The 21,469-nt window shown below is 42.4% G+C and overlaps 1 protein-coding gene across 1 annotated transcript in view; it reads right to left on the bottom strand.

The window, feature by feature from the left end:
- Positions 1 to 21,469, bottom strand: part of Fer (FER tyrosine kinase) — a 252,057-nt gene that overhangs the window by 206,258 nt on the left and 24,330 nt on the right. The window contains 3 exon segments of the mRNA XM_032901714.1: positions 13,247 to 13,366; positions 13,929 to 14,066; positions 14,636 to 14,819. Coding sequence (XP_032757605.1) covers positions 13,247 to 13,366; positions 13,929 to 14,066; positions 14,636 to 14,819 — 442 coding nt within the window.

Here is a 21,469-nt window from a genome sequence, read left to right as displayed (position 1 = left end):
TCCTCAGGTGGTGACCCTGACCATAACATTATTTCCACTGCTACTTCAAAACTGTAATTATGCTACTGTTATGATCTGTAATGTGAGTATCTGACATGCAGATGTCTTAGGCAGCTCCTGCTAAAGGGTTGATCAGCATCTCAATGGGTTGCAAACATAAACCAGAATTCTTAGAGCAAACTCAGACGCCTGAGTCCCGAGATTGCTCCATGTGGCTCTTATGTGTAGTATGTGCACCATGCACCACCCTCACTTTTAATAAAGCTCCTCCTCCATGTCTTTTCTAGTTCATTGGTGACAACACAAAGAACCTAGACTTCGTGCCATAGGACAGCCAAGACCCCTCTAGTAACAACACGAAGTTCAGAGGATACAAAGGAAACATCGAATTACCGCACTCTACAGAATTTAGTTTTGTGTAATGTAAAAGAGACAAAGTTAAAAGTAAAAAATTTTACAGTACAAATTACAAGCAAAAGCCCTATTACTGTGGAAAACCTCTTAGAAGGGAATCTATTATAAAAGTAGGAACAAAAAACAAGCAAGGTTCATCAAGGAAAAACAGAGAGTTGCAGGTCAAATGGTGGAAGAGCACCCCTCAAGTGACCGAGTGAACGGCATCTGAGCAGGAATGAAGACATCGTATTTCAAGGAGAGAAGAGATGTAGCGTCCAAGCATCACGAAGAAGGAAGTTCAGAAGTACAAAGCATCCCCAGTCCCCACCAGAGACGCCCAGAGAGGGAGTTAAGAGAACCCAAACCCTTACAAGCGACACCGTGGAAACCCGCATTTCCCACAAGACTTAAAGGCAGTCAAGAATCTAAGCTGTCTCAGTGAGTCCGTGTGACAGGAGAGCATTATAGTAGAAGCCTTCTGCACAGCGCACCTTCTCGCAATGAGGTGCCACCGGGAAAGGCTCCTAACCTTAGGAACCAAACTTGGGACAATCGAAAGTCAGGGCTCCTGGAGCCACTCTGCCATTGTGGCGGGGACAAGGTGGGAGATGCCACGAGTCACAGCGGTAAAATGGTAGAGAGATTCTGTCATAAAAGGTGTAAACAACAAGGAGTGAGACCCTTGGCAGGAACAGTAGTCTGATGTCCTCAAAAGGAGGGACAGTAACTGTGTGTTTGAGCTTGGTTGGATGTGTCTGAGTGTGGACGCCAAGGCAGGAAGGTGCTACATGCCCATTCTCTGCCCATCCCTGCATCAGCCCACCCAGGATGGAAACCAGTGGCCTTTCTTCCTCCCCTCCTCCTCCAGGTATTCAGAAATACACCGTATCTTAGACATCTACCGTGCCCTCTGATACTCAACTGAGTCTCAGGACTGAGAGCCTCCGCCTAGCCCACTCTCTAGATGATGGAGATGTGGGACAACAGGCCTGTGGGGTGAGAGAACACACAGCCCTACTGCAACAGCATACCCTTACACCTCCCCCAGAACTCAGCACAGAAGGCTGCTGTGCCAACCCCCATCCAATGCCCACTGGTTTCCAGTCACTAACTGATCTAGAAACTTCTAGTTCAAGACCCTTGACAACAAAAGCTTCTCACACATGTTCATTTTGTTCAGTCTTTTCCTGCTTTCATGTAATTTTATTTATTTAATTGGTTTTCCTTATCCTTGACATTTCTTTCACTATTCACACATCTTCCTTCTTCCATTTCACACCTTGCTTTATTAATATTGGAAATTTTAGAATCTGTGTTGCTTTGGCCCCTTCCTTGTCCGTTCTCAATGGTAGTGCAGTGGTTGTTCCTAATTGGCTCATACGCTATTTCTAGACCAGATGTGAACCTACGCACCACTGTGGTTGTTTTCTACTCTCTGGAAATCACCAGAGATGGAGGCTAGCACCTCAGACTCTGGGGCATGCTCTGCCGCTGAGCCACACACCGTCCTAGTTGAGAAAACTGTATGCCACTCTACCCATGGCCTAATCCCAGCTAAATCTTCCTGCATATTAGAGATAAAGGCTACAATGATTGCCGCTGACAGTCAAGCTCCAAGGACGCACAACTAGAGGGAGCCTGGAGTCCTGTTCCTAGAAATGAAGTGTAAGCAACAGCAGAGAGAAAAATAATCAGAGAAATAGCACCCGTGAGGGATTTAACGTGGAGAGTTCCCACAGCCCTTCCGAACACACACTGCTGCCTAGTGAAGAACTGGCCAGACTGCAATCTCTCTAGGCCACTCTCTGCAACATTATATTCATATATGATGAAATATCACCAATGTAATGCATGCTAATAAACTCATAAATATTATAATATATGCTAATAAAAACATTGAAAAGTATAAGAGGCATTCTTTACATTTATACTTCCCTACAGATGTATAAATCTAGTCATAGAAAAAAAAAACATGAAAAACAAGTCAACATAAGTCCCCCAAAAGTCTGTAATTTCCTAGTCGATGACTCCAAAAATATCTAAGTGCACTTTATGTTAGACAAAGAATTCGAAAGACTGACTTTAAAAATGACTGAGGAGTTTAAAGAGGATACAAATAAATGCATGACTGAATTAAGGACGATTACATAAGACATGAAGGAGCTGAAAGGAACAACACTGCTATACTGGAAATTAAAAGCTCAGAGAAATAACAATCTCATATGATCTTCACCTGTAGACTGAATCAAGTCACGACAGATTGCTCAGGCTTGAAGACACAGTGCTTGCTACACTCAGATAACAGAAACAAGACAAGAGAGCTAGGTACACAGAACGGGGCGGCAGGAAGGCTCAAGAGGTCAGGATACCTGAGGACTCACATTTGATCTCTAGAATCTATACACACAAATGTAGAAGATAATAATAATAATTATTATTAATATTAATAATAATATAATGTGATAGGCTCATCCAAGAGGGTAAAAGGAAGGTGAGGGCCTGACATGATCAAGATACATTGTATACAAACATGAGATTTTCAAAAATTAATTTAAAAAAATGAAAAGAAAACCTATTCAGTGAAACAATATTGGAAAATTTCCCAAATCTTCAAACATAGACATCCCTGTGCAGGAGCCATTCAGAACCTCCACTAAACATGACCAGGCAATGAACCTCTCCTGAGCATGTGACAGTCAAGGTGTAAAGAACACAACAATGCAAGGACAGGAAAAGTTATAAAAAGAAGAAAAGAAGCACCAGTAATCCAGTCACAGATCCAGTATCATAGTAGTAAGCTTCTCAGGAGATTCTAAACGCCAGGAAGGAACACATGCAATGAAGAACTTCAAACCCCAAAAGAAAATAACCTGCCAGCCAAGAGAATCCACAGATCTAAGGAGAAAGACTTTCCAAGATAAGCATAAATTGGAAGAATTCAGCACTAGTAAAACAGTATTATACAGTAGCTACATAATTCAGAAAACCATGAAAACTGAGATTCCTAATATAAAAGCTAATGAACATGGACTGTTCCAAACAGCCACAAAGAACACCGGAAGTCAAGAGGGACTCATGCATTACCTTTAGCTAATGATCCTAAAAACAATGGCCCCGATTCCTCTATTAAAAGGCAGGGGAGTAGCTAACTGGATTATGAGGCAAGAACCACAAGTTGGCTGCATATGAGAAACTCACCCTATCAACAAAGACATATAGGGACTAAAAGTGAGAAAATGATGTAGCCAGCACACAGAATCCTCAGCAAAAAGACTACACTTGTATACGAGAAACATTTAAGCCCAAACTGATCAGAAGAGACAAAGAATACCACTATATATTTACAAAGGAAACAATCTGCAGGATAATACAGCAATTATGAATATATATGCACTGAAAACCTGGGCACTCAATTTTATAAAACAAACCCTACATAAAGAGTATAAAAGGAAACCTGGGCTACAATAAGTGATAATGGCTCCTTAAATAGCATTTTTCATCAACAGATAGCTCATTGAGACCAAAATAAACAGAAACAGAATTACATTATATTATTTTCAAATGAACTGAACAAATATATACAAAATATTCTATCCAACAGCTGCAGATTGTACATTCTTTCCATTAGCATAGGGAACGTTTTCTATATGTAACTTTTCCAAAATAGCTCATATTTTAGACTATAAAACAAAGCAACAAAATTACAAATTACTTCCACAGGTTTCATACAATGGCTACCATATACAGTCAACAACACATTAAAATTAGAAACCATCCGGCACGACCTTAAAGTGCAAAAAGGGCAGATGAGATCAGGAAGAAAGCATGCACTGTCATTCTAATATCTGACAAACTAGACTTCACACTGTAACTAGTCAGGAAACAGAGAAGGCAACTCGTTCTAATCACTGGATCAATTAATCAGGAAAACATGACAATACCACACATATGTGCATAAATTTTGACATATACAATTTCATAAAAAATCATACTAATGGAATTAAGTGCACAGATTAACACAAAACCAATAATAGCAATTCAATACTCCCACTTTCTCTCTTAGATGCGATCTTAAAAATAGAAAGTTCAGAATTCAATGGCATCTTAAATCGAATGGATACCCACATACCTAACAGACACCTACATACTATTCCACCTGAATGCCATAAAGATATACATTCTACTTAGCAGTGTGTGGTAGTTTCTGTGTAATAAACCCATGTTAAAACACAAATCAAACCTTAACAAACACAAAAAACCTGAAATAAGTCCATGTATCACATCCAACCATTCTCCAGTAAAACTTAAAATCAACATCAAACAAATCTCTAGTGAGTATACAAATCATTGAGATTAAAGAACTCATCACTAAATGAAGAAACAGATCAAAAGAAAAGCAGAAATATTCCTGAGACTAAATGGAAACAAAAGCAGAATCAAACAAACCCCTGGGACACACGAGAAGCAGATCCAAGGGGAGGCCTGCATCTCGGTGTCCACATGAATAATTAATAATTAATAATTAATTAGAGGAGCACAAATGAGTGATCATGCTGCAAATCGGAATTTGGAAAAACCTAAGCCCAGTGGATAGCGAAAACTGTAAAAATCAAAACAGAGCTTAATAAAATAAAAACAAGGAAGAGAAGACAGGGAATCAATGAAAGAATCAGAAATGAACAGGGAAACATTGCAACAGACCCAAAGGATTCCGAACGTTCTAAGAGGGTGCTTTTAAAATCTGTAACCTATTCACTTGGAGAACCTAAGCACAGTGGATGACTTCAGTTTCTCCAAACTACCAAAGTGAAGCCGAGATGGACCACTTACCCCACTTCTTCCCAAAGTGGCACTTGAAGCAGGTGCTGGAGAGGGAAATTAAAGGGATACAAAAGGAAAGAAAGAGAAGAATTATCCCTATTGCGGGGATGATATGATATTATACTTAAGAGATCCAGAAAAATTACATCAAAAGAAGTCTAGAAATAATCAACAACTTCAGCAAAGTGACAGGTACAAAATAAACTTAAAAACAAATAAACCATCAATAGCTTTTCTGCGTGTCAACAGCAACCTTCCCAAGGCCATGGGAGCATTCCAATGTACAGCAGCATCCCCAGCCACAGCACCTTAGAATAAACCTGGACACGGAGAAGAAAGACCGCCATGGGAAACGTTCCGACCTCTCAGTAAGACATTGAGGAAGAGCAGCAATTGGAAGGGCAGCTCACGCTCAGGGTCAGTGTTTTGTGAAAGCGAATGCCCTACCAAAAGCAATTTACAGGTTAAATGCAATCGCAATGTAAACACACAGCTTTCCTCACAGACAGAGACAGGAATCTGAAAATCAATATGGCAGCAGAGAAGACGCACGATACCAAAGCAATTCTGGGCAAAAGTGAAGAACCCTGGGGGTTTCCATTCCAGACTTCAGATGCATTATAGATCTATAGTAATAAAAACAACACAGTACTGACATAAAAACAGCCGTGCACACCAATAGAGTAGAACAGAAATGCCAAAATGAGAACTTGTAACTACAGTCATCTGATAACTGAGAAAAAGGCACAAAAAAAAAAAAATGCACTGGAGGAAATGCAGCATCTGCAACAAAAGGCTCTGGGGAAACTGACCGTCCATGTGCAGAGGATGGAATTCGACCCGTGTTTACCACCCTGCACAGAAGTTAGGTTCACGAGGACCGAGAACCTAACCTAAAACACTAAGCTTGTGGTGCATCCAAGAAGACACCTGCGCAGCAAAGGACTTCCTAAATGCTAATCCACTGGCCAAGGAGTTACGGGCAGCAACTGACCAGCGGGACCTCATAAACTCAAATGCTTCTGCAAAGCTAAGGAAGAGAGTCTTTGCCAGCAACACGCAACATCCAGAATATACAGAGAACTCAAAATCACAGTTAAGGAAATAAGTGACTCAGTTTTAAAAACAAACAAACAAACAAAAAACTTTAAAAACAATCAGTAGCTCTAAAAAGAGTGATTAATAAAAGAAATAAAAGTGGCTAAAAATACCTAAAGAGTATCCATTATTCACAGCAATTAGGGAACTGTATTGAAGCACCTTTGAGACTTCACGTCAGCCCAGTCAGAACAGCTAGGAACGACAAAACAGCTGAGAGCAAAGGCATCAGAACCCTCCCTCACCTTTGGTGGAATGCAAATTAGTACAGCCACTCTGCAAATCACATGGGAAAGCCTCCGAAAAGCCAAACAGGAAGCTACCCCATGGCCCAGCTATACCACTCCTTGGCCTATGCCCAAAGGACTTGGCATCACACTATTTGTTCACAATGTTCACAGCTGCCTACACGCAAAAGCCGGGAGATGAAAACAACCAACACGTAGATAATGCAAATGCAATCTCACACACACACACACACACACACACACACACACACACACACACACACACACACACAATGGAATACTATCCAGCGGTAATGAAAAATGAAATGTGTAAATCAACAGAGTCTAGAAAAGGTTATACTGAATGACAAAGACAGACAAACAGTACATGTTCTTAGCTCCAAATCCCCGGATGTGAGTACAGGACATGGAGTCACACAGAAGCCAGTACAGTACAAAGGGACCACAGGTGGAGGGAAGGGAGGCAAAGAGCAAGACCTAAGTGAAACAGAATAACAAGGAGGGGACTCCAACTGGGAGAGTCAGGGAAGTCAACACAGAAGGAGAAGGTCAGGTGAGGGCCAAATAACACCGAGGTTGTTTAACAACAGTCTCAAAGATCGTATTATTTTATATTTATTTACCATTATGCACAACACATAGAAGTAATTACACATACACACACTTCAATCTTAAAAGTTAAGCCTCTTGAGTTGAAAACAATCTACACAAGAGCAGGAGACCCACAGAGACCCACTACCTGGAAGGGGAAACCTCCTTTCTCATGGTTGGTTAGTATAGTCCAAGTGACTTCTCCAACAATACAGGAGGATATCAGGGTAGTGCTCCATTGCCCTTCCTGAGGTGAGAGCGGACATGTACTGATGAAGACACCATACACTAAGACACAGGACTCAGATAATGAGAGCTGGATCTGACCAGAAAGCCCTATTCCTGCAGGCTAGCTTCCATAGTTCCAGAACATACTATGCAAGCTGCCATGGGCAGAAAGCAATCTCGACCAGATGAAACACTTGTGATTCAGGACAATGACCTGCGCAGCAAGAAATGCATGAAGTGCAAGAGGTACAATCATATGTGGGTGGCATCAAAGCTGTCCAGTTGGGCTTAAATTCCACCCAACATGAGAAAAACAATGGCTGGTACTAGAACCCTAGCAAACTGAGGTCACGGACCTTAGAAAACCATCTGCTGCCACCGCATGAACAGATACAACAATAATAAAGAAAAAGAAGCTATTATATTATGGAGGGGTTCAACAGAAGGTAGCAGGGAGGAGCTGGAAGGAGGAAAGGAAAGGGGAATGTGATGTCATTCTATTTCGACTTAAAGCATATTTCATGTGTATTAAGTGGCTAGTCTAGAGAAACAGCTCAACAGTTAAGAGCACTGGCTGCTCTTGTAAAGGACCTAGGTTCAATTCCCAGACCCATACAGCAGCTCACAACTGTCGAAAACTCTAGCTTGAGGGATCCAACACCTCACACAGACATATGTATAAGCAAATCATCAATGCACATAAAATAAAAATAAACAATCTTTTAAAAAGAATATCTAAATATAATCTTAACTCATTAAAATAACTTAAAATACATTTTATATATTCTGAGATAATATATAAAATTTTTTGTGAATTATTCTTGGAAGGTAGTAATAGGAATGATTACAAAAAGAAAAAAATTCTGACTTTCACGTGCATTGTCTTGTAAGTGCATAAGTTTTTAACATCTGTAAGCATTGATTGCATTTTTCTGGTTATATAGGGGTTTGAATCCTGGGTCTCAGTAATGAATGGGAAGAGGAATGTAATGATATTATAATCTCAAAAATGAGGTAAAAGATTTGTGTCATGACATCAAAAGTCCTCCATAAAATCCTATGATGCTGCAATTACATTTAAAGTAGTATTAGAAAATGCTATTTAAGTCAGCACAACTTTCTTCCCTTCTGGAAAAAAAAAAAGAATCCAGAGTCATAATTAAAATAATAGTATTGAAATTTAATGTAAGAAAGTAAAAAGTAAAAAATAAAATAATTTGATTGGTCATTTATACTTTCCTAACAATTGTGTCCAAGAATGCTCTTAAAAGTAAAATGGTGCTGGTTGGTGCTAAAGGACGTCGCCATGTGACTTCTAACAAGTTCCCTACAGCAGATGTTTGGAGCTGTGAATCTTTTCATACAGGTAAGTCTTGAACACTGTCTAGTTGGACTAATGCATAGCTGGGTGGCAGAGTAACTCCTAACATGGACATGTGTACATTATATGCCTAAACATGAGCTACTCCGTCCATTGAATGTTACTTGGCACTGGACAAACAATTAGTGTGCTCGTCCCTGAGGAGGAGCACCCCCTCCTCCTCCCCCCCTGCTCCTCCCCCCTGTTCCTCCCCCTGCTCCTCCCCCCTGCTCCCCCCCCCTGCTCCTCCCCCCTGCTCCCCCTCCCCCCCCCCCACCCCCCCCCCCCCGCCCCTCCCCCCGCTCCTCCCCCCCTGCTCCCCCCCCCTGCTCCTCCCCCCTGCTCCTCCCCTGCCCCCCCCTGCCCCCCCTGCCCCCCCCTGCTCCTCCCCCTGCTCCTCCCCCTGCTCCTCCCCTGCTCCTCCCCTGCCCCTGCTCCTCCCCCTGCTCCCCCCCCCTCCCCTCCCCCCCCTGCTCCTCCCCCCTGCTCCCCCCCCTCCCCCCCTCCCTCCCTCCCCCTGCTCCTCCCCCCCTGCTCCCAGGCTCCCTCAGTTGTCTGTAGTTCTTCTGTCGGGTTGAGACCTTGTGAACGTCTTTCTGTCTACTTTTTCATGTCCACTGGTGGTCACCATTTGGTTCCTAGTTAACCGAGCAGTCAGAAGCTTCTGAAGAATACTTTCAATCACACTCAACCTAATCTACTTCCAAGCCAACACATCCAACCAGTTCTTTTAAAAGCGTGTTTCCTGAAATGGTCCTCCCAACATCTGCCTTCAAAATCTTCTACATCCCCAAAGTCTCAAGCCAGCACTTCAAAGGTATTTCTGGAACACAGCCTGACGTTTTAGTTGCTTCCAACTAGAGAGCTGACATAATATTCTGCCATCTACATCATTAGCGCAATAGTCCACAGGACCTAAGTCAGTCACCTGAAATCCATTTTCTCTTCTTTGACACAACGAGCGTGAACTGATAACCAAAGTGAAATGCTGTAGCACAGCAGTATGTGTGGCAGTCAAAATGGTACTGTGATTGCGTAGTGACAAGCAGCAGAGGCCACTGATGCTGGCTGTCACAGCACAATGACCTGACTGCTGCTGTGAAATCACGCAAAGATGACAAGTCTCACGTGATATTTACGTGCGCAAGAGATGATGCTTTTGATATTGTCAACATTTTAAAATGCAAATGTCATTCTTAGTTCATAGGCTGAAAAGACAGGCAGCAAAATGGATTTGATTCTCACGTTCTATAAATAGATTGCTAACTGTACTCTACAAGATCAAAAACAACTCCCTTTCTCCACAGAGAATTACCATCACTCGGTGAAGAGAATACACTTATGTTCCATTATAAAAGTTAAACTGATTCTAATTTCTCCTTGAAATGTATTGGAAAACACAAGATCTTGGGATTGGGTCTTGCTTTAGATCACGAGATTTAGCATTTTGCACAATCTTGTAGGATTTTAATATGGCATATTGATAGGTGCTGGCATACGAAGGAGACTTCACTAAAGATTAGAAACTATCATCAAAGAAATACATGTTTTTCCATACTGTTGGCATCCAGAATTACTTGTGGATAGGTAAATGAATATTCAAACTGTTTGGAAATCATTTCTAATCTAATTTGCTACAAACAACTCTGTCTTCCCTCTCTGGTCAGAGGTAATGCCATATGAGCGAGTGAGCAGGACTGCTTTTAAGCTCCTACCTCGACTTCCCTCAATGATGAGTCATAACATGTACTTAGTAAATTAAACCAACCCTCCCTTACTCAAAGTGGCTGTCAGTCAGGGTATCTGTCACAGCTACAGAAAGCAAACCAGAAGAGTGGTAAAAGTCTTGCCTACAATACACGAGCCCTCACTTTGTCCCTCAGCGCTGTAAAATCCACACATACCTACACAATCACGCGTGTGTCTATCTTCAACTCATATCCTGAATAAATAATGCTCAGCGAAATGTAGATAAAGTTTTAAATAACAAAGATATAGGCCGTTAAATCTACCACATTATCGCAGATTTATTTCTTTAATTCTTTGGGTATAAGGAGGGTCACTAGTGATTTGTTGAGATAATGATTCTAATTATACTCTGAAAACCAATAAAACAAAGTATCTGGCCACAAAATCTCTGCTCACAAGTGCTTAACAGGTAGTTATTTTTAAAATTACCACATTATATTCAGCATTTATATTTTCATTTTATTTGCTATTCATTAAAATAAATTATCAATTTTACTGCTGACTTGAGAATATTAATCACATATCTTTAAATATACCATAAAAGACTTCGGTGAATAAATAAGGTACCGGGAAAAGGAAGTGATAACAACCCTCGGAGTCATGGATGCCGTGTTAGCACGCAGCATGTGAATTCAGAAACGGACGCCATGCCACGGTAACTTCGACCACTCGTCTCGCAGTCAGCACTCTCCTTCACTCGCAGTGCAGTTCTCCACCTCCACACTACTGAAACTGCTGCCAGAAATTCTGTCTCCTCAGGGCTGTCCTTGGCATGGCAGATGCTCAGCTACGTCCCTGCCTACTGCTCCCAGCTGTCAAATGTCCCTGGAGGACAAAATCAGCCCAGATGAGAACTGCGACTTTATAGGTGACTAAGACTGAAGCAGAGACCCAGATAGAGGACAAGAACATCCGGTGGAACAGCCAAGCTGCTGTGAGAAAAGCTTCTCTAACATAGGGGACGCCATGCCTTCAGCTCCCTCATCCCTGACACAGAGGACCCCATGCCTTCACCTCCCTCATCCCTGACACAGAGGACCCCATGCCTTCACCTCCCTCATCCCTGACACAGAGGACCCCATGCCTTCACCTCCCCTGACACAGAGGACCCCATGCCTTCACCTCCCTCATCCCTGACACAGAGGACCCCATGCCTTCACCTCCCTCATCCCTGACACAGAGGACCCCATGCCTTCACCTCCCTCATCCCTGACACAGAGGACCCCATGCCTTCACCTCCCTCATCCCTGACACAGAGGACCCCATGCCTTCACCTCCCTCATCCCTGACACAGAGGACCCCATGCCTTCACCTCCCTCATCCCTGACACAGAGGACCCCATGCCTTCACCTCCCTCATCCCTGACACAGAGGACCCCATGCCTTCACCTCCCTCATCCCTGACACAGAGGACCCCATGCCTTCACCTCCCTCATCCCTGACACAGAGGACCCCATGCCTTCACCTCCCTCATCCCTGATGGCAGAGGACCCCATGCCTTCAGCTCCCTCAAGAGTAATCAGTCTCTGTGTTTCATGAGGCTTCATCACAAATAGGTATTTGGATTAATTATATTCATAAGGACTTTTGTCTGAGTCATTAAAGGAAAAAACTGAAATAAATAATATACCATGCCCAATACTGACAAGAAATGAATAAATATGATCTACCTTCAACTCCAACACAAGGATAGCACATATACTGCTTATCTACAAATGTTCTAATCCCTGAACAAGATCGTAGATAACCTAGGTAGGACCTTACTGTGCTTTCACAAGTCACAGAGCACTTGTCATTGCCTTTAGTGTTTGAAGAGGACTAAAACAAAGCTAGGATCTCTCAAAACCCACAGAGTTTATACACAAAAACAACAAGGAAGCTGACTTGAACATTTAGAAGAGAGCAGGTGCTACTTCAAGAGGAAAGAACTCAGTCACGAGCACAACTGTAGGCTAAGTGCTGTGACGGCCATGACTCTGCCGCTCCAGCTCAGGTCCACATTCCAAACCGCTTCGCCCGCCACTAAGTATTGGCAGTAAAACACAAATAAAAGTATATATGAAAATTTAAAAGGAGAAATGTTGTTCTCATGTACTGGCAACCAATGGAAAAATTAATGCAACATCACAGAAAAAACTCATATTTTTGAAATTAATGATAATAACAGAGAAACATAATATATTTCCAAATACTAGGGGCTGAGCTGGCTCAATGGCTAAAAGCAAGCACACTGGCTGTGTGAGCACGTGGGCCTGAGCGCCATCACAGTACCCACATGGAAAAGCCGACAGGACAGCACACCCTATATTCCCAGCATGAGAGCAGAGACGCGTGGATTCCCAAAGCTGACAGCCAGCCTGGCCTCATCAGTGAGCTTCCAGTTCCGTGAGAGACTCTACCTCAGGACAGAGGGAGGAGAACATTAAAGGAGCACACGCAAGGGCCTGCTCTGCCTCTGCATGGGAATGGACCCCACACCACACAGACACAGCATACGGCACATACAAACAAACACACTAGACACACACACACACAGCACACGGCACATACAAACATGCAAGACACACACACAGACACAGCATACGGCACATACAAACAAACACACTAGACACACACACAGACACAGGAAATGCACCAATCTACAAAAGTTACTTTGTATTACTTGCAACAGGTGAGGAACTTAGAGCTGAGGAAGTACGGTCACCATAGCGAACGACAACACTCGCTTACACTGCTAGGATTTCCTGAGTACTCACATTACTTGCAAACTGTCTGCTGTTAAGTTATTCCACATGATCTCGTTTGCCTGAAGATTTTCATTTTCTTCTAATAAGGAAGTATCAAATTCGATTTCTTGCTCCTTAGCAGCTGTTGTTCTAGTAAAGAATGCCAAATATTTCTAATCAATAGTAGTATACTGTCATACTCTATCTCAGTGCACAGCAAAGGCAGGATACTCACTATTACTCAAAGTCAGGCTAACAGAGTAAGCACAGCAGGATAACTTAGGGAACCCTAGGCACGAAAGATCCAGTCACGGAGCCTGCACCTTGGTCTCTCCATTTGGAGAATATACATACACCTTAGTCATTTTATCCCCGTCACGATTGTTTTAAAGTATAAAACAAGATGCATGCAAGAGACAGTCACTGGTGACTTAGAACACTTAAGACACATGCAAGCTCATTTATTGTGTAAGTGCTAAGAAAATACAATTTCATAGGTTAAATATGGATTTAAACAATGGCACATCAATTGGAAAAATCTTAAATATAGTTTTATAAATTAGTTATCAAGTTTAAAACAGTCTTTGACAAATAAATGAAAATAAACTCATAAAATAAACTCAGCTCTAATAAGAGTATTTTGTTTGTTAAATACTCTACTATAAAAGACACCGTATTTACAAAGAGTTGAGAAGGAAGGAAGACAGCATACCTGTGGACGTCGATGAAGTCATTATACTCAGTGCTAGGATCTATCTGGTCAACAGACATTTGAATCTCCTTGTGGACATTCACTATCTCCTCTGTGACAAGGCTGGTTATCTCGCTATACTAGTCAAATATGCCTTTTCTGAAACACAAAGCAAAATTGCACACTTTAATGTTCTATTAAGAGACGCAGACGCAGAGCACCTAGAGCAGTAAGCAGAGGATACAGTGTTAGTATTTGGAGGTGGTGGTTCCATGTGCCGCCACCTTATTTCATATGACAGGGCAGGAAGGGGTTAAGTAATTATGCAGCAATTTAAATATGTGATCTGTATGCCCAAAAGGCCAGGCAGGAGTGATAATTTTCTATTCCTCACTATTCTAATAGAAACACATTTGTATCTTCTGTTTGTTTTCTGTTTTGTTTTGTTTTTCAACACAGGTTTCTGTGTGACACTTGGTTTTCTAATGGGGGCAGGCATTCACTGAACACAATGTATCGCTAACTGGGGTGGCAGTCAGTAATAAACACAGATGTATAGAGCTCCACCCCTCGGTATCCTAGGCACTAAGCACAGCTGAAGGAACAACAAGGAAAGTCAAGGGCTGAGGTGCCCTGGTCTGGGCAGTAAGGAGGCTTCCGAAGCTCATGTGGAGAATGCTGAGTCGGGCTGTGAAGGGACCGTATGATAAGCAGGAAATGGATCTTACAGTGCTTTTATCATTTCTTCTTGCATCTTTTGCACGGAGTCCAGCAGCAGAGGAAGTGTGGTGTCGTAATACTGGCTCTGGTGGAGCTGCGCCCCCTTCAGGGCCAGCACGTACTGGTTATGCAGCATATGAAGTTTCATTGTGGCTTTGTCACAGCGCTCCTTGGCCTTTTCTGTTTCCTTCCCTGAGGAAAACAAGGACAACAGCGAAGAGGTAAGTGCCGGCATCAGTATATGCAGTCAGACTGTGGTTATTCCCACATTTAATGGAGACTCGAGTCTGCTGACTGTGAACTATGTGTAGAGTGCTGTGCCAAGTACAGTGGTCAGTGCTCGGCTCAGAGGTTCCTGTGCAGCAAGCGCTGGGCAGATCAAAGTCAGAACACTGACGCACAGACCGGATCCTCGGCATGGCCACAGGAGCGCACAGCAGACTCAATCAGCAGCTCACGAGAGACTGCGGAAGCAGGGGAGTGTGCAAAGCTTGAAATGTAAGCCTGTGCCTAAGGTGTCAATAAAGACAGAGAAATCCGAGGAGGCTTTGAGAAAACAAACCTAAAAGATGTGCAGCACATGAGAGAGTAATGAAGATGCAGAGACAATGCAGCCTCGCTACTGGGAGGGGACGCTTCTGTGCCAGGTGACAGGAGTCCTGGATGAAGAGCATGGTAAATGGAGTGCTGGAGAAGACGTGGAAAGAAACCCACACTGCAGAGAGGCCGGAGAGAAAGGGAAATTCAGAAAATGAAGAAAGACACCTTTGGAGGTAGGACAACTCAGACTTGCCAGACAACACAGAAAGATAAGGTGGAGATTATCGCAGTATTATCTGATTGCCTGAGAGACACTGCTAAGGCCGTGAATCCAAAACTTCTTGTGGTCAGGCAATGGGGGCACACACCTTTAATCCCAGCGCTCAGGAGGCAGAGGCAGGGGGATTTCTGAGTTCCAGGTCAGTCTGGTAAACAGAGCTACATCCAGGATAGCCAGGACCACACAGAGAACAAAACAAACAAACAAGCAAAACACTTTTTGTGATCTTCATTATCAAATACGTTCAAAAATATTTCAATATTGACAATACATAAATTTATCAATTAATACAATTTTAAGCAAGTCATAGATTTTGGTACAAATTGAGTAAATATGTATTATCCATTTAAAGAGTATTTTTATATATTTATTGATTTCTTCTCTTCTTCCAGAGAAGTTCTACAAGTGAATTCTAGTCCCAGAAAGAGATCTTATACTTGGGGGGGGGGGCATGTGTATGTGTGTATGTGTATTTGTGTGTATAGTGTATCTATATATATGTGTGTATGTGATGTGTCTGTGTGTAGTGTGTCTGTAGCGGTGTGTGTGTCTGTCTGTGGATGTATAGTGTGGGTGAGGTGGTGGTGGGTGTGTGTGTGTGTGTGTGTGTGTGTGTGTGTGTGTGTGTGTAGGCCGTGTGTGGGTGGTGCCTGTGGAGGTTAGAAAAGGGTGTCAGACCCCCTGAAGCTGGCTATGAAGCAGCTGCTATGGGTGCTGGAGACTAAGCTCTGCTTCTCCAGAAGAACAGCGAGTGCTCTGAGCTACTGAGCCATTTTTGCAGCCTTCTATTAAAATTTTTTGGTAAAAAGGAGCCTTCCTTTGCTGCCAATCTGTTTAAGGTCAGCAATCGTCTGTTATCATCCGTTTGAGAATCTCTCTAGTACAAATGAAAAAAGCAAACAAAAGATGAAAATATTTGCAAGGAGACTTAGACACACCCTCATACACAACTATTCCCAGGAGAAGCAAAAGCAAATGAGAAAGGCAACTCCCCTGCCCTTCTCATGACCCTCTGATTAGAAGGCACATGACTTCGGCACATAAGCAGGAAGGACGGAGGAGGCAGAGGGTGGGCGGGGCACCGGGAAACACTGCCTTCCGGACACAGCCTGGCCTCTCCACACAGGAACATGTGAGGAGCTTTGGGGCTATGGTACTGGGAAAAGGAGTCACTTGTTATGGGTGTGTGAGCGCTATCGTCTTGCTTGTGCCCCACTGGCACAGTTGTACACTCGTGTACATGGGCATCCCTGGCTGGACTCAGGTGTGTTCTCAAAGAAAAAGGAAACTGGAAGACAGAAGATGGGAAGGAGATGCTGGGGAGCCGGGGCAGTGGGGATGGACATGTTTCTAGAGACATCACATACATGTGTGAATTGTTAAAGAATATGTTAAACATCTAAATACACAAAAATAAAAGGGAAACCATCCTTCCTGCAGAGTAGCATGTCTCTGTGACCCACAAATCTGGAATTCCCTATGAACCAGAAACACCACTGACCTCTCCTAAGAAGATTAACAAGTATTTTACAAAAGATAAGTCCTGCCCTACTAATAGCTAGTTCTGCAACACAAGAATTTTAGTAACTGCATAAATAACTTCACAAAACATTAGCCCTGGTACTGGATTCCTCAGAGGGGACTGGGAGGGACAGGCAAGAAAAGAGCAATTCAATTAAACTACAAAAAAAAAATAAGGTATTTTCATATTATCTGACTACATTAGGATAAAACATTTTATGTCACAAATCAATACAATAATTATATGTTAGTAATGGTATAGCTTACTATAAAAGAGCTCTTCTTACTAGCAGGTATCCTTTAATATTTTTAATCCCATTCTATTTAAGGATGTTTATCAAAAATCCAATGAATGTATTACCTCAATTATACTAAATCCTGAAAGAAGTTTTTAACTCAATACAATGCTCCTGGGATAATTTTATTACTTAGTGACTAAATCATTTCAGTATTAATTGTAAATGACTTTGAACAACCCAGTGAATACATTCTTCTACCAATAATTTATATATATGTGTGTGTGTGTTATGAATAGCATTTCTATTCATACAGACTAATATTAGGAGCCTTCCTGCAGAAGCACAGGTCACGGAAAGTCCTAAAGTCAATCAACTGGCACAGACATCTGCAGACACCTCTAGAATCTCCTCTAAAAATAACTTCTTGTTCCTCCCACACACAAAAATAAACTCCAGGAGGAAGCTCATGTCCAAAACTCAGGACTTCACCTACCCAGTCTTCTGGCAACAGACCCTGACCTGAAAGAGAGGACATGTGTCAGCTGCTGCTCCACAGGCCGCCAGAGCAGCGCGCTCCTGCCCTTCCTGCCTGGTTTAAGAGTTAGATTTGTCTTCTGTTTCGATTCAGTATTTTTAAGTTACTTTGTTTCTTGAAGCTGAACAACTTAATTACAAGAACACAACTCACAAGATCGTGTACAATTATCTAGAAAAGGTTCAAGTAAAAGAGATCCCTTCCACAGTCTCCATGTTCATCAGGAAACAAAAGGCACCAACGACGAGAACTAAGCACCGTGGTCTAGGGCACTGCTTTGTACTCAACCACACCGTAAAGTCCTAAGGAGGGAGCCCAGCCAACTCCCCACTTCACCTCCCCCTTTCTTTACACCATTGTGCTTTGCTGTGGTTTTGTTTTTTCTTTACCTCTAGGATTCCTAACTCATCTTATTTTTTTCTAACTTTAGAAGTCATCTCTACACACACACACACACACACACACACACACACACACACACACACACACGCTTTCATGGGGACATTTAAGTCGCCCACCTGTTTCCTATTTGCACAGATTTTGAAGCACACAGTGCCCATCTGCCTTTCTGACTGGTGTAGTCTGACTCACTGAATACACAGCGCTCAGCTCACTGCACTGTTTTAATACAAAACACAGAAACCTAACTTCCCAGCCGACTCTTCCCCTGAATTAGGTGGATTATACGATCAGCAACATAAACAGGAATGTGATAGCCAAAATATAAAGCAACTTCTTACTAACAGTTTTAAGAAAATAAACTGCTTTGAAAACACCCAATAAATAATCCATTACACTAACAGAAGGCTGAGGTTTAAAAGCAGATCTGAAGGGTTTGGGGAGAATGTGCACCCCACCGCTCCCCTCGCATCTACCCGGGTTGTGAAGCACGCTCGTGGGAAACACACGCCAATCAAGCTACCGCCTGCTCCTTCCCTCGGAGGCCCAGAGTTTTGACAGCCTGCTTGATTGTCATCATTTGGAAAAGAACCCTATTGTATGTCTGATAGATTTGTTCTACAAATAAAAATCTTAATCCACATGGAGACCATATAGGTAAATCCCAAATCCCAATGAGATATTAAGCAGAGGAAGGACATAAGATGGGAAAGGCAAATATGTGATGTGAAAGCAGATAGTGGGACAATTAGAGGAGACCGGGGAGACCGGGGAGAGTGTAAGACAGAGGAGCAGGGAGGAGAGCGGGGATGGGTAAAACAATGATATGTGTGTATGAGTCACAATGCCACAGTGAAGCCAGTTATTCTAAATGCTAACTAAAAATGAATGAAATAAATGAAGATAAAATTAAACACTGCTCATTCTTTCACTTAACAAAATTATTGGTTTAAAGGGAAAAAAATCACCTAATACAATTCTAGCTATATACCTATCTGGTTCGGAATAACTCAGATCACTAGTAAAGTTTCTAATATACTTTTAAAATAATTACAAATCAAGTTAAAAGTAATTTAAAGTATATAGGGTGAACAAGTTGCTATTCACAGACCTCTGCTACTGTATGCTTTTTCTTGGCTGATGAGAAGTGCAGAAGCAATACATGGAGTTACTACGTGCCAATTAACAGGGAGGAAAACATACATTTTTTTCCTCCTTCATATAATGAAATTCATAGGGACTGAATTATAATTCTTTCACCACTACTTGTTGACAAATGTATTTCATGGTTTGTAATAACAGAGTGTGTATACAACATGTCCGACCATGAACAGTCCTATGAAGCTAGAAAGGCTCAATTACGTCAGGCTGACCCTCACAAGAGACAGGCCAGCGCCTCATGAAGCTCATGGAGAAAGTCAGGCACCGGTGCTATAACCTTCTGAAGGGACTGCCATTTCTTACATATCATGGTACAAAGTCCCCTGATAGAAGGAGGAAGTGACTATTTTTTTTTCTACTTGGTCTGCTTTGATCTGAATAACTCAGTATTTTACCATCTTATTTTGAAAATGGCTGTGCTGCCCTCCCAGACAGCCATGCTCAGCACCTGACTTACAGAATGGAGACACATTCCTCCCCCTTAAGTAAGTGCTCAATGGATCTCGAATGTGCTAAAGCTTCGGTCCCCAGTGTGTCCTGGCTGAGACAGTGGGAGGACCTGCCCACGTAGCACAGTCTTTGGTCCTCTCGCCTTCCTAGCTCTGGACTTAAGATACCTGTTTGAATGTGAACCAGCCAAGGTAATGGGATACCCAAGGCTGGGCAGGGACCTCCAGCACGATGAGCTCAATAAACTCTTTATTCCAGTTATTACAATTGCCACGATTGAGGTAGAGTAAGCTTCTGTTTCTTAGTAAAGCTATGAATTTATTTTCCTTTGTAATCACTGAGTAGAGAAAACCTTGCCGCCAACATGGTGTCACACATTCGGCTTTCACCCACTCATCTTCACATCTAGCAGTGATCTTGCTAACTGTAACTTAGTAATCTTCTTCACGTTACTGCCTGACATGCTACCTACTGTTCCTGCACACAGGCTGTAATGTGCTTTACACGTAAAGCACTAATGTTGGGTAAGCTTTGTTTAGTGACAAATTATAAAACTATATTGGTTGTAATGATGAAAAAGCACACTGAACAAGGGGTCATGCAAACATTCACAATAAAAGTAGATATTCATAGGTTATGGAAAGTATAACCTTGCCTGCATAAATTAAGCCTTTTCTCCTCTAGAGCAACACGTCACTAATTCTGTTTTCAGTGTCTTTAAAGAATATAACTATCATAAAAATAAGAATGAATTGTCAGCGCCAATGAGATGGCTCGGCAGTTAAGTGCAGTCGCTGCTCTTCAGAGAACCTGAGTTTGGTTTCCACCTCTCTTGGTGGCTCACAACTAACTGTAATTCCAGTTGCAGGGGGTCTGATACTGTCTTTCGATCTTGAAGGATTTGTGTACACACACACACTCACACACATACTCACTCATAACACATACACTCACTCATACATACATTCACAAAATCACATACGCACTTACACACAGTCATACACACAGTCATGTACATACTTACACACACACACACATACACTCACACACATATACACATACTCACACAATCACACATACACACACTCATACACATACATATACAAAATCACATACGCACTTACACATAGTCATACATACACTCATGTACATACTTACACACACACACAGCTAATGATTTTTTGTTTTTCACTTAAAAAAAGTCAATTCCCATACTGACCATTTTGACTACCTGGGTACCACTCCGGAGAGCCCTGAATGGATCACCACAGTAGCCTGAGAGTAAGCACTAGCCTTCCTCCCATGCTTTCTGCACCCCTCACACTGGTCCAACACTTGATCTCCCCTTACCTCCTCAGCCTCTTACTTAATGGTTATCTGTCCATGACCTAATGACCTAATGACCCTCGACAAATCTACCTACCTGCTTCATTTTTCCCACCGTGCTAACCACCCGATTTTTAAAAGATTTTTGAGTATTAGTTTGTCCCTTTCATTTACCATGAGCGAGTGTTTTGCCAGCATGTGTGTGCACTATGTGCACGCCTGGTGCCCACAGAGGCCAGAGGAGGGCCCAGATCTCCTGAACTGCCAGTGCTCAAACTAGAACCTGGTTGCTCTTCGGCAGCAGCAAGCGCTCCCTTCATGCTGGACCATTTCTCCAGCCCCTTTCAACGTGCTTCAGTTACCTGCTGCTGACGCTGTCTTCGGCTGGGAA

Source organism: Rattus rattus, chromosome 4 (assembly GCF_011064425.1).
Source record: "Rattus rattus isolate New Zealand chromosome 4, Rrattus_CSIRO_v1, whole genome shotgun sequence".
Lineage (NCBI taxonomy): Eukaryota > Metazoa > Chordata > Mammalia > Rodentia > Muridae > Rattus > Rattus rattus.
The sequence above is the reverse complement of the archived record's forward strand: the minus strand, read 5'-3'. Positions and strand labels throughout refer to the sequence as shown.